The 13485-nt window shown below is 41.7% G+C and overlaps 3 protein-coding genes across 3 annotated transcripts; 2 read left to right on the top strand and 1 right to left on the bottom strand.

Moving 5' to 3' along the window:
• Nucleotides 1–2962: 2962 nt before the first annotated feature.
• Nucleotides 2963–3564, bottom strand: LOC6588061. Its single transcript, XM_002013735.2, has one exon. It carries the CDS (start codon nt 3530–3532, stop codon nt 3047–3049), a length of 486 nt encoding a protein of 161 aa, XP_002013771.1. The 5' UTR covers nt 3533–3564; the 3' UTR covers nt 2963–3046.
• Nucleotides 3565–4542: 978 nt separating this feature from the next.
• On the top strand, nt 4543–8351 carry LOC6587788 (prominin-like protein). The gene is made up of 10 exons (XM_026984175.1): nt 4543–5011; nt 5088–5235; nt 5314–5436; nt 5526–5713; nt 5793–5957; nt 6017–6147; nt 6208–6543; nt 6639–6748; nt 6816–7761; nt 7835–8351. The coding sequence occupies exons 1-10, from the start codon at nt 4600–4602 to the stop codon at nt 8147–8149; spliced, it is 2874 nt and encodes a 957-aa protein (XP_026839976.1). The 5' UTR covers nt 4543–4599; the 3' UTR covers nt 8150–8351.
• Nucleotides 8352–10033: 1682 nt separating this feature from the next.
• LOC6588077 (prominin-like protein) lies at nt 10034–13421 on the top strand. The gene is made up of 9 exons (XM_026986301.1): nt 10034–10060; nt 10139–10619; nt 10696–10843; nt 10913–11035; nt 11109–11296; nt 11366–11530; nt 12694–12824; nt 12880–13212; nt 13308–13421. Exons 2-9 carry the CDS (start codon nt 10223–10225, stop codon nt 13419–13421), a joined length of 1599 nt encoding a protein of 532 aa, XP_026842102.1. The 5' UTR covers nt 10034–10060; nt 10139–10222.
• The last annotated feature ends 64 nt before the right edge of the window (nt 13422–13485 follow it).

Raw genomic sequence — 13485 nt, forward strand, 5'->3', positions numbered from 1 at the left:
GTTCATTGGTTTTAAATTGTAGTTCACTGCGCTCCCTGGCGGTTTCCCCTCACACAATTTCTGTCATTTAATTGGCCGCTCATTGGATCACTGAACAAAAAAAAGCAACAACATTAGCACTAAAATCACTCAGATTCGTTATGTTTTCGTGGGTGAATCGGCGAGTGGGTGGCTCTCCCAACAGCTGTTGATGTAGGTTAGTTTAAGAACAAGAGCGAGAGCGAGAGCGAGAGTGAGAGCGAGAGCGGACGTGAGCGCGAGTTGAGAGCGCGCGTCGGAAATCGAGAGAACATCGCTGTCGACGCCACTGTCACAGCCAACGTAAACGGCAACGGCTACGTCGACGCTGGCGTAGGCGTCAGCGCTGTCGCCCCAGTGACTGTGTAACCTTTTTGCTTGTGTGTTGCGGGTGGAATCATTTATGCTACACATTTTAATTGCATTGTTGTTGGTGCCATTTTATTACTTTTAAATTTACATCCTTTTCCCCACTAAACTCAATGCGAATATATCCCTAATATATAGAAGTTGTCGCGCTGTTCGAAAAACCTCTCCACTAGATGGAACTCTTGCTCCTGCCTGCCATGACATCCGTTCACCTTGATATTCTATTCGGTGTTGTTGCCACTTCGCGTGACTCTGGACGTGGGTCAATTTGGACATTAGCCGCAGTCCCACAGTTTTGTTTCGGACCTCTTCGCTTGTGTTTTTTTTTTCCATTTTATGGCCGGTGGACCGTTTTATTTCATTCGCTTTCGCCTTTGTCCTGGCACGCATTTCACAATTTTCATCATAGACAGAAACACAGACGCAGACACAGACACGCTGGCTTAACTGTTATTGTGGCCTAACTGTTATAGTTGGTATGATTTCATTCCCATAAGCTGTATCTACGCGTATGTGGGGCTGGGCTGGCCCAGGCCCACGCGGCGTATGAGTAATACACTGACCGACAGTACATACGACAGTACGTGTAGCCCTGGCTCGAGGAAGTGTGACATTTAAGCGATTCAAACGGTAGCAGCACTTCCACCCACAATACAAACAGTTGGAAAACACAATAGCTTTTCCACTTCGTACACACATCAGCAATCAACAATCAGCAAAGGCTGTGATTGGAGACTTGGGGGGGGGGGGGGGGGGGGGACATATCGCCAAACTTCTTGAGCGCCTGCCATTGCCATAAAAATTACGTCTCAAGTATAAACCAGCCGCCCACGCCGCCTTTTGGCCTACGACCGCCAGGACGGACAGGCCCCAAGTCGGGCAAACGGAATGGAAAAGAGAGATGGAAGGCTAGAGCCCAGAATGAAAGTAAAATGGAAATGGAAATAGAAATAAAACATTCAGCGTCGAGCGTCGAACTAACTTTCAAGAGCAGAAATGGCAGCTGCTGCCCTGCAGCCCACGCGGTTTTTTGATTTTGTTGCTAACGTTGTTGCTGCCGGATGGAGGGAGGAGGGGGCGGCACTTTCACTTGATTTATTTATTATTTTTTTCACTTTTTCGTATGGGATTTTCGTATTTTGCACAATGCTACGCCGATTACGGCACGATATTTGCCATAGAATTAGAAAATGCCAATAGTGCCATTGGCTCTGGCGCTGGCTTTTCCGCACGCACGCACGCACACACACACACACGCACACATAGAGACAGACAGACAGAATCGACACGAGAAGCGCGCGCGCTTGGCCCTGACGTGCCTCTCGGAGTGTCCAAAACTAATGCCACCAGCGACGGCAGAGCCGCCACAACAGTCGAGTTTAGTCAACGACGCGACGCCAGCAGCGACGCCAGCGTTTTGAGGAGCTGCGCAACCAGGCCTGCCCCCCTTTATGTCCCTGTACATGGTCGAATTATTCGCAAGGTATGGCGAACTCAAAGAGCAGAAAAATTGTCCTCTCTTTCCTCTTCAGTACCTGTTAAATAAATGTGAATGAATCTGCACGAAAGTATGTTACATTGTTCAAATTGCGATATAGAATTTTTACACTAGCGCGCATTTCCTATCGATATCGTAATAGACGCAATGACGCAGAATAGGCGTTCACATGGGCAGACGCGGCCCGAAAACAGCTGATTTTAGCTTTGACGAAAGCAATCCAAATTTTGTAAATCAAACAATGCTGATGCTTCTCTTTTATCTGCGGTGTACTTATTTGCAAGTTTGTGCCTGTAGATATGCGAGTTTCTTCCTGCATTTTCATACGTAGTTATTGTTCAACAAAAAAATATAACAATTTAATATTACAAAAATAAAAAATTTCTTATCCGACAGGTACTTTTGTGTCTCCTTAAATGGCACTAATGCCACAACCACAAGGAACAGTTCCTAGACCCATCCTAAATAATGCTTACATGAACTCTCGTTCTCGGTTTTCACTGGGTTACGCTGATCCCTATGTTCGCTGATGACACGTTCACTATTCCGCTCTGGTTCTGCTAATGTAATCCAAAATAACCTTCAACACTCTCTCAAGGCTCCCTCTTTTTCACAAAAAGCGCAGTCTATCGTCTCTGCCTAATTGCGATCTAGAAATTGAGAATAATCTAAAGATCAATCTAGATATAAAGCTTATTTTCAGTGAACATATAAGTACAACCGTCGATACAAAAAACAAGACCATTGGGATACTAAATCCGTCAATAAATCTTTATTCTAAATATTCTCTAAAGATTAAAGATGATTTTCAATCTTAGTTAATATTCTTCAACCCGAATGTATCACGAAAAAGCTAATAGTAAGCCGATTGCTGACCGGACGATCATAGCACGAAAAAAAATAAATTCGAAATTTGATTCCTGGATGTACTACCTAGTTGTCCTAAAGCTCTGGACCTCTAATTAGTAAGTTAGTAATAACTGTAGGATTAAGCCTCTCCCCTTGCTTAACCTGCTCATAATCTCTTGGCAATAGAGCAAAAACACGTTGAATTTGAATTAATTGATACGGAAAGAACATTCAGTTTACTTATTGCTGTTATTATCTGACATACTCGTACAACTTAACTTAACTTCAACTTAAGATAGTCTTGGAGGTCTCTTATAGGTCTTTGGTAATGTTTTCGAACAAGCGGCGACTCCACCAGGATTCCAGATCGAAGGGCTTAAAGTCTTCCAAGTCTGGGCTAGGGGGCTCTATCCAAACAGTCGCCAATGAAGAGGTGGCAGCCAGTGTATTGGCCAATGTGCTTTCCTCAGAACCAATTGCCTGGTCGGCTGTTGTGGTCGCATCAGTGGGATTTGGTCCCACTAACATGTTCCATGAGTCATTTATATAGTTTACGAGTTCCTCATTCTGCGATGATATCACTCCATTCTCGTTTTTCTTGCTTGGTTTAGTACGTTTCGAGATACGCTTTTTAAATACTGGACGTGGGATATTGTTGTGCTCCGTGGTCGTATTTAGATCGATACTCCCGTTCTTCTTGCTGCTCTCCTTGATCCCGTCGAATTTATCGAGACTATGAGCCAGACCGCCACGCGTTTTAGCAGCGATCTTGCTGGGTGCCGTATTAATTTTGTACATGATTTGGTGTTATCAAGCTACGATCGGTAGATAGATAGATATATGTTTTTCTGGTAATTTTTTTCTATAGTGAAGCTAGTAATTTTGGAAATGCTGAGTTTTCTCCATATAGTCACAACTTGTCAATGCTCTTGTCATTGTTTCCAAAAACTGAAAAGAGTGAACCAAGTTTTAAGGGGGTGCCACAAACCAAATTCCAACTGAACTGGAATAGCCATCTATGACTAACTGGCTTGCCAATGTAACCCGGTTAGGGACCAAATCAGTTTAATAACTGGATAAATATAACAAAAGCCAGCAGTGGTACTTATAATCCTCCCAATTTAAAAGAATTTTTGCAATTGAGTGTGTCTTTTCATAAGAAAAACCAGTACGTTTTTTGAACATTAATGTCTTCTTTCGAATCAGATCATAATAACATAAATGTATTGGCATTTTTATATTGATCTCGAAATTTGTCAGTGTTTCCTTAAGAGCTGTTACTCTAGAGCTGTTATGGACTATCCAAATAGACACTCTTTCCTTTACATCAAATATCCTGACATTTATTAGCGAAATCATAATTATAGCACTTGCATTAGCCAAATAAGCTAGTTTTAAACGATTTAAATATGTAAGGCTTACTATATGAACACCTTCTTCTAATTTGAAAACGTTCAACAACATATGTACATACATATATGTAGTATATTCTTGAAACTTGCGCTGGACGGCTCATAGGTTCGTATACTAACACACAAATTGAAATAAGCTGGCATGAGAAGAGATTTAAGTAGGTTCTGACTTTATTGTTGCACTTTACTCTAAGTTTTGATTCTAATAAAACAGAAACGAAACACCCTGAAACTTGAATACCAGTTCGAAATTTGTGGTCAATTTAAATTCATTTAATTATATCCGGGGATGCTATGTCTATAAACGGGGTGAGTGTTACGTATGAGCATGAACCCTTCCTTTGTATCTTTGCATCGATTGATTCACTTGACGGCTCTCCCATCTATACTTAGCTTTAAGTCTTAATTTTAAGTCTTTAGTATACAAAAGTTAGATCTGCTGTTGATTTCAAAATGGCGGTCGGGAGTACAATGTCTGAATGTACAACTATGGAATCTAAGCAGTCAATGATTAAAACCAGAAAGCGAAGAGAGGTAAAAATGGAGAGGACTTTGACAATAGCCAGTCTTTGTGCGGCAATATTTCTGATTGTGCTGGTCACAAGGGCTGTTGAGAGTTCCGCCAGTCCAAGCTCACGAGATGATCCCCCTTTCTCGTATTGGCGCAAAGGATATTCCGGACACGGCACAGATCACGAGAATGTGGGCGCAATTCACTTCACCCCAGTTGAATACACAAAGTTCAAGCCACTGTCGAATTACTCCCAGAGAGAGAATGTCTCACATATGTGGGTGGATGTTGTTTTCAAAATTTCGCGAACCTTTTTTGACAAAATGTTTCCCCTTGATCCGACCATACCAAGAGGTAAGTGTGTCCCGACGACCGCCTCTGATTTGATGAGTTAGGGCTAATATTGAACGTCATCAAATATGTGATCCAGGATACATAGCGGACGTGGGTAAGGACAACATGAGGTTGGGACCGAAAGTTGTGCAGGACGATTGGGCGCTTTGGTTGAACGCATTCTGGCTTATGTGGCTATGGGTACTTTTACTGGTTGCTGTCATTGTCCTGGCACCCTTTGCAGGGTGAGTACAAAAAGCTGTCTTCAGGAACCCAGGAACCCAGGAACCATCAAATCTTTATTCATCAATGCTTTATTTCAGTGTCATATATTTCTGCTTCTGCTGCCATCGTTGTAAGCTGGGATGTCCAGCTTGCCAAACGGGTGTAACAAGGAGACGTATTTGTTTGAGCTTCTGCATGCTTCTGATCCTTCCATTTATCGCGTAGGTTACGGGTCTAATTTCTCCCGAATGCGAATGCATTCTTCCATTCTTTGGCCCTTCTATTCCTTTCTTTCCTTCTTTGTTCACAGTGGTAGTATGGGCTTGGCTTTTCTCTCAAATGGTATGCTAGAACGCGGCCTAGTCAACACTAAAATTGCCGTTGAAATGGGTAGCGTGGATACTTGCAACTTCCTGAAGGATGTCAGCGATCATATTCATCATTTATTTGTGAAAAACTATGAGGAGATGGAAACTCATCTGATCACTACTATCGTGGGTATGGCATATTTCAATTGACCTCTTCTCTTCTCTCTTCTCTCTATTCTTATATTTTCATTATACCTCCCCCACCACAGAGGCCCCAAAACATTTGTTCAAGGACTTGAACGAAGTCGCGGACGGTAATGCCGTCGCACGGATACGTTGGATTTTTCGCAATCTTCCAAATGCAGCAAACCAATTGGAAATGACCCGATACTTGCAAACAAGCATAAAGTGGGTATCCAATAAGCTAAGAAATGGTAAAAAATAAGTTTTATTTTGGTTATGTTCACTACTACTTAATGCATTTTGTTTTCAGCTCTCCGGGGAGTGAAGCGGGACATTAACGATGCGGCGATAGTGCTTTGTGGCAGTACGGATTGCCTCAAATTTCTGCACACTAACGAAGTTGAGTTTATGGACGCATCCAGATGCCTCCACTTGGATGAGGTGAATACATACCAATGCCAACTTCACAGCATCTTTGTAAATACTCTCTATCTATGTTAGTTGCCTCTTCCGCCGAAAATGCAAAAACAGTTGAATGATCTAGAGACATCCTTGGTCAAGCCAGTATGGGAGTTGCCGATCGCTAGACTCAGAAATATCAGTAGAAAGATTAAAGACGAGATGGCACGAGTCTCACCACCGATAATTCGAGACATACGCAAGGGAAGGAAGCTGTTTGCCAAAGAGGGGAGGAGAATAGAAGAAATAATTGACGTGGTCATCAGCGACATTCATCTTAGCACCATGCGGGCGAGCAGGGCGTTCGAGGATCTTTACGACAAATTTAATGAAACACGTCAGTACGTCGTTCAGTATATTGCTGTAAGCCTCCTTGGGGTGAGTACCTAAATCAATGGTGAATGGTCAATCTGCACATGGCTCCTCTAATCTGATCTAATCTAATCTAATCTGATCTCGAAACTCCTTGTTAGATTCTGTCGATCGTGATTTTGGCTTTGATTGTTGGCTGTCTAGCACCACGTCCCACCGGAGCGAGCAATGAATACTTCACCAAAAGGATCGCAGCGTACATGATGATACTGTGAGTGCTCTGAAACTATAAACTACCTAAACTACCTACCATAACTAAGAACACATTCTCCTGGCAGAGCCATGATTTTGATATTTTGTGCGCTATCCGTCATGCTGATAGTGGTGCTGTTTTATTTTGTGATTGGTGGTGTGGCTTACAAAGGCGCATGCGCACCACTCAGGGAAATGAAGTCTAGTGCGCTTCTCAAACAGCTAGACTCAGAGATCGATCTCCGGACGATGTTTTCTTCCCGCAAACAGGATTTACCAGCTAATAAATCAAGCAAGCCAGTCAGAGTATCGAGTGTTATCAAGGCGTGCCAGGGCGAAATGTATTTGTTTACATACCTGCGAGAAAATAGAATCTTTGACATAGAAGATTTTCTTCGAGTGAAATTATTATCCAAAGCAGTAAAGAGTAAGGAGAAAAGTCTAGATCTATCAAAGGAATTTATACTGACGCCGTTTGAACGAGACGTAATTTTAAAAAAAATGGATGATGTTGAAATGGGCTTGTATCACAGCGACTTGTGGTTCGATATAATTTGCGAAAATCTCAACTCATTAAATGTTGACCAGCTTATGGAGAACCTCCAATCTCTATCACAGTCGCTGTCGTGGAATAACTACCGAGCAGCCTCTGTCGCTTTCGAGAACGCGTATCTTAGTCTCAAGGCAATTAAGTCCGCCTACCATTATGGTCTTGATAGGGACTATAGGCTTATGACTAAATGTCTTAAATACATTGATTACGTAATTTTATACGAGAACTACAACTTTGGCGATACCCTTAAAATATTGAGAGAAAAAGTTGTGGCGGCCGAGGATTTTATACGTGACAAAGGAACGACATATCTTTCTACTCTTGGCGAAAACCTAACTGCAGTGGTTGAGGAACAGATCAAAGAATATATCAGAATGATAATCCGTGAAGCCGCCAGCAGCATCGGGTACTGCAAGCCTCTGACCTACATATACGATCGCGGCCTGGAATTGGTTTGCAATCGCATGGTTGACCCCATAGTAAGTAGTCCCCACATGATTTTGTCTTAGCTCGATTCAACGATTCGAGCGATTGTATTGTACATCTTTACAGAACGGCTATTGGATAGGTGTATTAACGGCGGCGTTCCTTCTGATGCCCGTGCTTTGTATAGCTCATCGTCTGCAGTGTCTGTACAAGCAACATAAGGTGCCTCCGATAAGGGCCATCAGAGCACGGCAGGTGCAACAACCTGAAGTAGAACAAGACCCTTGTCCCTTTTGCAGTGCAAATCCAAATAGGATTTCAGGTGGACTCAGTGCCTGCATTGGTCTGGACGGTGCAGAAACGACCATTTATGATGGCGACAACATGATTGCAGAAACAGGAAATATCAATGATGGAGACAAAAAAAATAAGTTAGATTAGTGATACAAAATGTAAAATAAGTCCGAGATATCTTACAGAGAAGAGTGTAAACAAACAGCTAGTGCGAGTTTAATCTTGAATCTATCTTATGTTCTACCGCTAAATCTGGCTATTTATATCGCATTCCCACACCTTTCGCTCTTGTTCTGCTATATGTACGTCTTATATACTATTCGCCATAATAAATCAATATTAAACCGAACAATTATCGACTTTAATATAATTATATATGTAGGTATGTATATCGCAAACCATGCTGCTGAAGAACCTCAGTAGCTCAAACCAATCTATCGGAGAAAGTTCATCCATGTGGTTGCTGATGGGTGCTATAATATTTTAAAGATCAGCGTATTAAAACATTTAATTGCTATACACGAGCATACTTTTATTACTGCACTCTTTCTTCATAACTACTGCACAAAACCAAAACAAATGAAATTACTCGGATTGCTTATCCAGAAAAAAATTCAAATTTAAGCTTGGGTAGTTTCTTACTTCGACTTTACTCTAACGTTATTCATATGTACTTTAATTAATCGCAACTTGTATATGGGTGTTCTCTTCACAGCTTTTTTCACAAAAAAAATGAGGGGGAACGTTGTGAGTTGCTGCGGCGACCGCAACTCTACATTTATACGCGATACATACTAGTCAGTATGGCTCTCCTCCACCAGACGGCGCTAACATTGCACGACACGACAAAGAATGCGTGCGAGAGAGACAGAAAATCCAGATTCGGCAATCTGATAGATATGGTCATTTTCTATGACTATGAGTTTTGAATTTTTAATTGTTGCCAGAGAATTTCGTTCTTTGCGGATTGGAAAGGGGGTGGGGCGAAATTTTGAAATTCGTATTGTACGACCGAGGCCAATGCAACTGGGGCATTCCGCTATAACGTACAGCACTTGATACGGTCATATGATAGGTTAATACGAACGGCTAAACCTGTAAATAGGCTTAAATCGAACTATATTTTTCTGTGGCAGGCTTTTGGGATATAATTGAAAGTGCCCAAAGGGTTCGGCCTTTGATAAATTGGAGTTAGACTCGATCATCGGATCTGGTAATAGATTCTTGAGCTTAACACGTGGCACTTGGTATTTTCACTGCAATGAATTTTTACAGAAGTCCGTCTGTGATCAGGAGAAAAAAAGAAAAGAAAGACCTGCGCCATTCTCCATTCTCCATCCGCTTGAGCTCTTGTTTTGCTCATATCATCTTCACCACGCATTGACTCTCGCTCTGTTAAGCAAATTTCATTGTGACACCAGCCTAATTTCTTTCAAAGTGCAACGTGGTTTTGAAGAGAGAGTTAAACCGTGGGGCGGGTGAACTAACATAGCTATTTTTCCAACATCTAACATCTCTTATCCGAATTCTCCTAAATTAGACATTAAATTATATTGCCCCGCTTATACGCTCTCAATGCATAGACGCAGACACACATGTTCTTACTGCTAACATTGCATTATTTCGCTCATTTCTTAGTCAGTAAAAATATTCACCGAAGCAACATGAGTTTCGTTTACTTAAAATTTCTAAAGTATGAAACTCAAGAATCGAACAAATCCAATCGTTGTAAATTAAACTATCAAGCAACTGTTCATTGAATAAGCATCAATCTACGTCTAGCTACAGTGCCGTAAGTTTTAAAACAGAAACCTTGCAGATAATTATGTATATCAGCGATATGGTTTAGTGATCCGATCTTGTTTCCTCCAATTTATATTCTATGTGCAGCAAACAAAACGGTATGTGAGATTTGAGTAGTTTCTGACTTTACTGTTGCACTAAGTTTTGAGTCAAATAAAACGGAAACGATTGAAGCTTCAATACTAGTTCGAAATTTGTGGTAAATTAAATTAATTCAAATTAATTACATCGGAGGATGCTATGTCTATAAGTGGGGTGAGTGTCACGTATGAGCATGAACCATTTCTCTGTGCATCGATTAAGTCATTTGGTGGTTCCCCCATCTATATTTAGCATGAAGTTTTCGTTTAGTCTAAGTTTGAATGCAAGAAAGAAATTTGTGTTCGGGTGTATTTAAAGAACAGAAACCTGGAGACAATGGCTGAATGCACAATTATGGAATCTCAGCAGTCAGTGATTAAAAAAGTGAAAAAGCAAAGAGAGGTAAAAATGCAGAGGACTTTGACAATAGCCAGTCTGTGTGCGGCAATATTTCTGATTGTGCTGGTCACAAGGGCTATTGAGAGTTCCGCCAGTCCAAGCTCACGAGATGATCCCCCTTCTCTATATTGGCGGAAAGGATATTCCGGACACGGCACCACACACGAGCAGGTGGGCGCAATTCACTTCGGCGAAGCTCAATTCTCAAAGTACAAGCCACTGTCGAATTACTCCCAGAAAGAGAATGTCTCAAATATGTGGGTGGATGTTGTTTTCAAAATTTCGCGAACCTTTTTTGACAAAATGTTTCCCCTTGATCCGACCGTACCAAGAGGTAAGTGTGTCCCGATGGCTGTCTCTGACTTGATGAGTTAGGGCTAATATTGAACGTCATCAAATATGTGATCCAGGCTACATAAAGGACCTGGGTAAGGATAACATGAGGTTGGGACCGAAAGCTATAAAGGACGATTGGGCAGATTGGTTGAATGCATTCTGGCTTATGTGGCTATGGGTACTTTTACTGGTTGCTCTCATTATTCTGGTACCCTTTGCAGGGTGAGTACAAAATGCTGTACTTCTTCACAAAACTATCAATGACATGCTAGTCTTTTTTGCATGGAACAGTGTCGTGTATTTCTGCTTATGTTGCCATCGCTGTAAGCTGGGCTGTCCAGCTTGCCAATCGGATGTCAATAGGAGACGTATTCTTTGGAGCATCTGCTTGCTTCTGATCCTTCCATTTATCGCGTAGGTTATGGCTCGTTGTTTTCCGAATGCAAATACATTCTTTCTATTCCTTTCTTTCTCTCTTTGTTCACAGTGGCAGTATGGGCTTGGCTTTTCTTTCAAACGGCATGCTAGAACGCGGCCTGGCCAACACTAAGATTGCCTTTGAAATGGGTAGCGTGGATACTTGCAACTTCCTGAAGGATGTCAGCGATCATATTCGTCATTTGCTTGTGAAAAACTATCAGGAACTGGAGACACATCTGGTCACTACTATCGTGGGTATGATATATGTATTTCAATTGACCTCTTCTCTATCATTACATTCTCATTATACCTAACCCACCACAGAGGCACCTAAACATTTGTTCAAGGACTTGAACGATGTCGCGGAAGGTAATGCCGTGGCGGAACTAAACAGGATTATTGGCAACATTGTTCCGGCAATCCAAAATTTAAAATTGGCCAAGCAAGCTCAAGCAGACACAAAAGAAGTGTCACTTAGACTAAGAAATGGTAAGATACATATTATATTTATACCAGGTACCCAAACTCGTGAATCTCGTGAGGATTTATGAAGCATGCAGATGGAAGCATTTTCGACCCTATTGATCATCATCAATAGCCGAGTTGTATAGGGCTCATACATATAGGGCTCATGTGAGTACATGGAACCAAAGTCATTAGATGAAACGAGGGAGCGTTGCTAGAAAGAACAAAGTAGAAAAGGTGCCGAAAAGAATCGAATTGATCAGCAATATCGCTATTGTTATCAGCATTAATACCATTGAAGTTTAAAGATGAGGAAAATTTTGAAATGACTACGTTTAGGAGAGCCAATTTAAGCTTAGGTTAGCAAAGTAATTCTTATAGCATGTAGTATTAAATGAACAAAATTCAAACTTTGCAATTGAATACTGAAAAAAATCCGATTGCGAATCGGAGGGACCCAAATAGGGCCCCTTAGATTTCTCAAAAATGGAGCAACTGATACTATAGAATGCATTAGTAGCAGGCTCAATTTCCTGAAAGTAGCAAATCGAGATTTAAGGAAAGAACATCCGCTTCCTTGAAGCAAAAGATAGCCGAGGGCTTTACGAAAGATTCGACGGAACCGAAGAAAGGCAGCTGAACAACAATTTCAAGTGGGGGATGGTAGGGGTCTTCAAGGTCAGATGACGATGTATCGCTAGCAAAAATGATGTCTAAGAGCCTACACATAGTATTATTGCAAATAGGGTTTACCTGACACAACGATGTTTCAGGCAAAGAGTCGAAGATAACATCAGGGAAGAGTCTTCAGAAGGAGACCAAGAAATAATCGGTAGGTTAAAATCCTCTAGGACAATTAGACGATACGAACCAATGAATTGAAACGAAAAAGACTGAAGATGGGCAGCGTGAAGCGTATAAGTAGAAAGAATAGCCAGAATGAGTAAGGCTGACTCCCTTGCCACGAGCTCTCTTTCTCCCCCAGTGTCTAGCGTAACGACCAGATGGTAATTGGTTGGTGGAAATAGAGAGAGATATAGAGATGTAACAGCTGGATACAGCTGGAATATTTGTCAGTAGGAAAGATGATAGTCAGACTAGACAGAGTGCAAGAGTTAGAGCAGTACAGCTAGTCACTAGCCAGTCACTTGTTCTCGTTATGTTCACTACCACTGCATTTTTTCCAGCTCTCCGGGGAGTGAAGCGCGACGTTAACCATGCGGCGGTGGTGCTCTGTGGCAGTTTTGATTGCATGAAGTTTCTGCAGACCTCAGGAATTGAGTATATGGACACATCCAGATGCCTTCACTTGGATGAGGTGAATACATACCAATACCAATATCTCAGAATCTTTGTAATTACTCTCTATCTAGGTACCGGAGTCGGACAGAATGATCGTTGATTTAAATAATATGTATAAAGATATAAAAGGCAGACCAGGAAGATGGATAGCTCGTCTCCGTGGTGTTAGTAAAAAGATTAAGGACGAGATGGCACGAGTCTCACCACCGATAATTCGAGACATACGCAAGGGAGGGGTGCTTTTTACCAAAGAGGCGGCGAGAATAGAAGAAATAATTGACGTGGTCATGAGCGACATTCATCTTGGCACTATTCGGGCGAGCAGGGCGTTCGAGGATCTTTACGACAAATTTAATGAAACACGTCAGTACGTCGTTCAGTATATTGCTGTAAGCCTCCTTGGGGTGAGTACCTAAATCAATGGTGAATGGTCAATCTGCACATGGCTCCTCTAATCTGATCTAATCTAATCTAATCTAATCTCGAAACTCCTTGTTAGATTCTGTCGATCTTGGTTTTGTCTTTGATTGTTGGCTGTCTAGCACCACGTCCCACCGGAGCGAGCAATGAATACTTCACCAAAAGGATCGCAGCGTACATGATGATACTGTGAGTGCTCTGAAACTATAAACTACCTAAACTACCTACCATAACTAAGAACACGTTCTCCTGGCAGA

Source organism: Drosophila persimilis, unplaced genomic scaffold, assembly GCF_003286085.1.
Source record: "Drosophila persimilis strain 14011-0111.01,24,50 unplaced genomic scaffold, DperRS2 tig00000000-arrow-pilon, whole genome shotgun sequence".
Classification (NCBI taxonomy): Eukaryota; Metazoa; Arthropoda; class Insecta; order Diptera; family Drosophilidae; genus Drosophila; species Drosophila persimilis.

Bases quoted from the DNA above. Each gene is read 5' to 3' on its own strand.
- LOC6588061 (XM_002013735.2), bottom strand. From the start codon at position 3,532: ATGTACAAAATTAATACGGCACCCAGCAAGATCGCTGCTAAAACGCGT.
- LOC6587788 (XM_026984175.1), top strand. From the start codon at position 4,600: ATGGCGGTCGGGAGTACAATGTCTGAATGTACAACTATGGAATCTAAG. The intron at 5,236-5,313 runs GTGAGTACAAAA...GCTTTATTTCAG, and splicing joins GTCCTGGCACCCTTTGCAGG to TGTCATATATTTCTGCTTCT. The intron at 5,958-6,016 runs GTAAAAAATAAG...TTTTGTTTTCAG, and splicing joins ATCCAATAAGCTAAGAAATG to CTCTCCGGGGAGTGAAGCGG.
- LOC6588077 (XM_026986301.1), top strand. From the start codon at position 10,223: ATGGCTGAATGCACAATTATGGAATCTCAGCAGTCAGTGATTAAAAAA. The intron at 11,297-11,365 runs GTATGATATATG...AACCCACCACAG, and splicing joins TCTGGTCACTACTATCGTGG to AGGCACCTAAACATTTGTTC. The intron at 12,825-12,879 runs GTGAATACATAC...CTCTCTATCTAG, and splicing joins GATGCCTTCACTTGGATGAG to GTACCGGAGTCGGACAGAAT.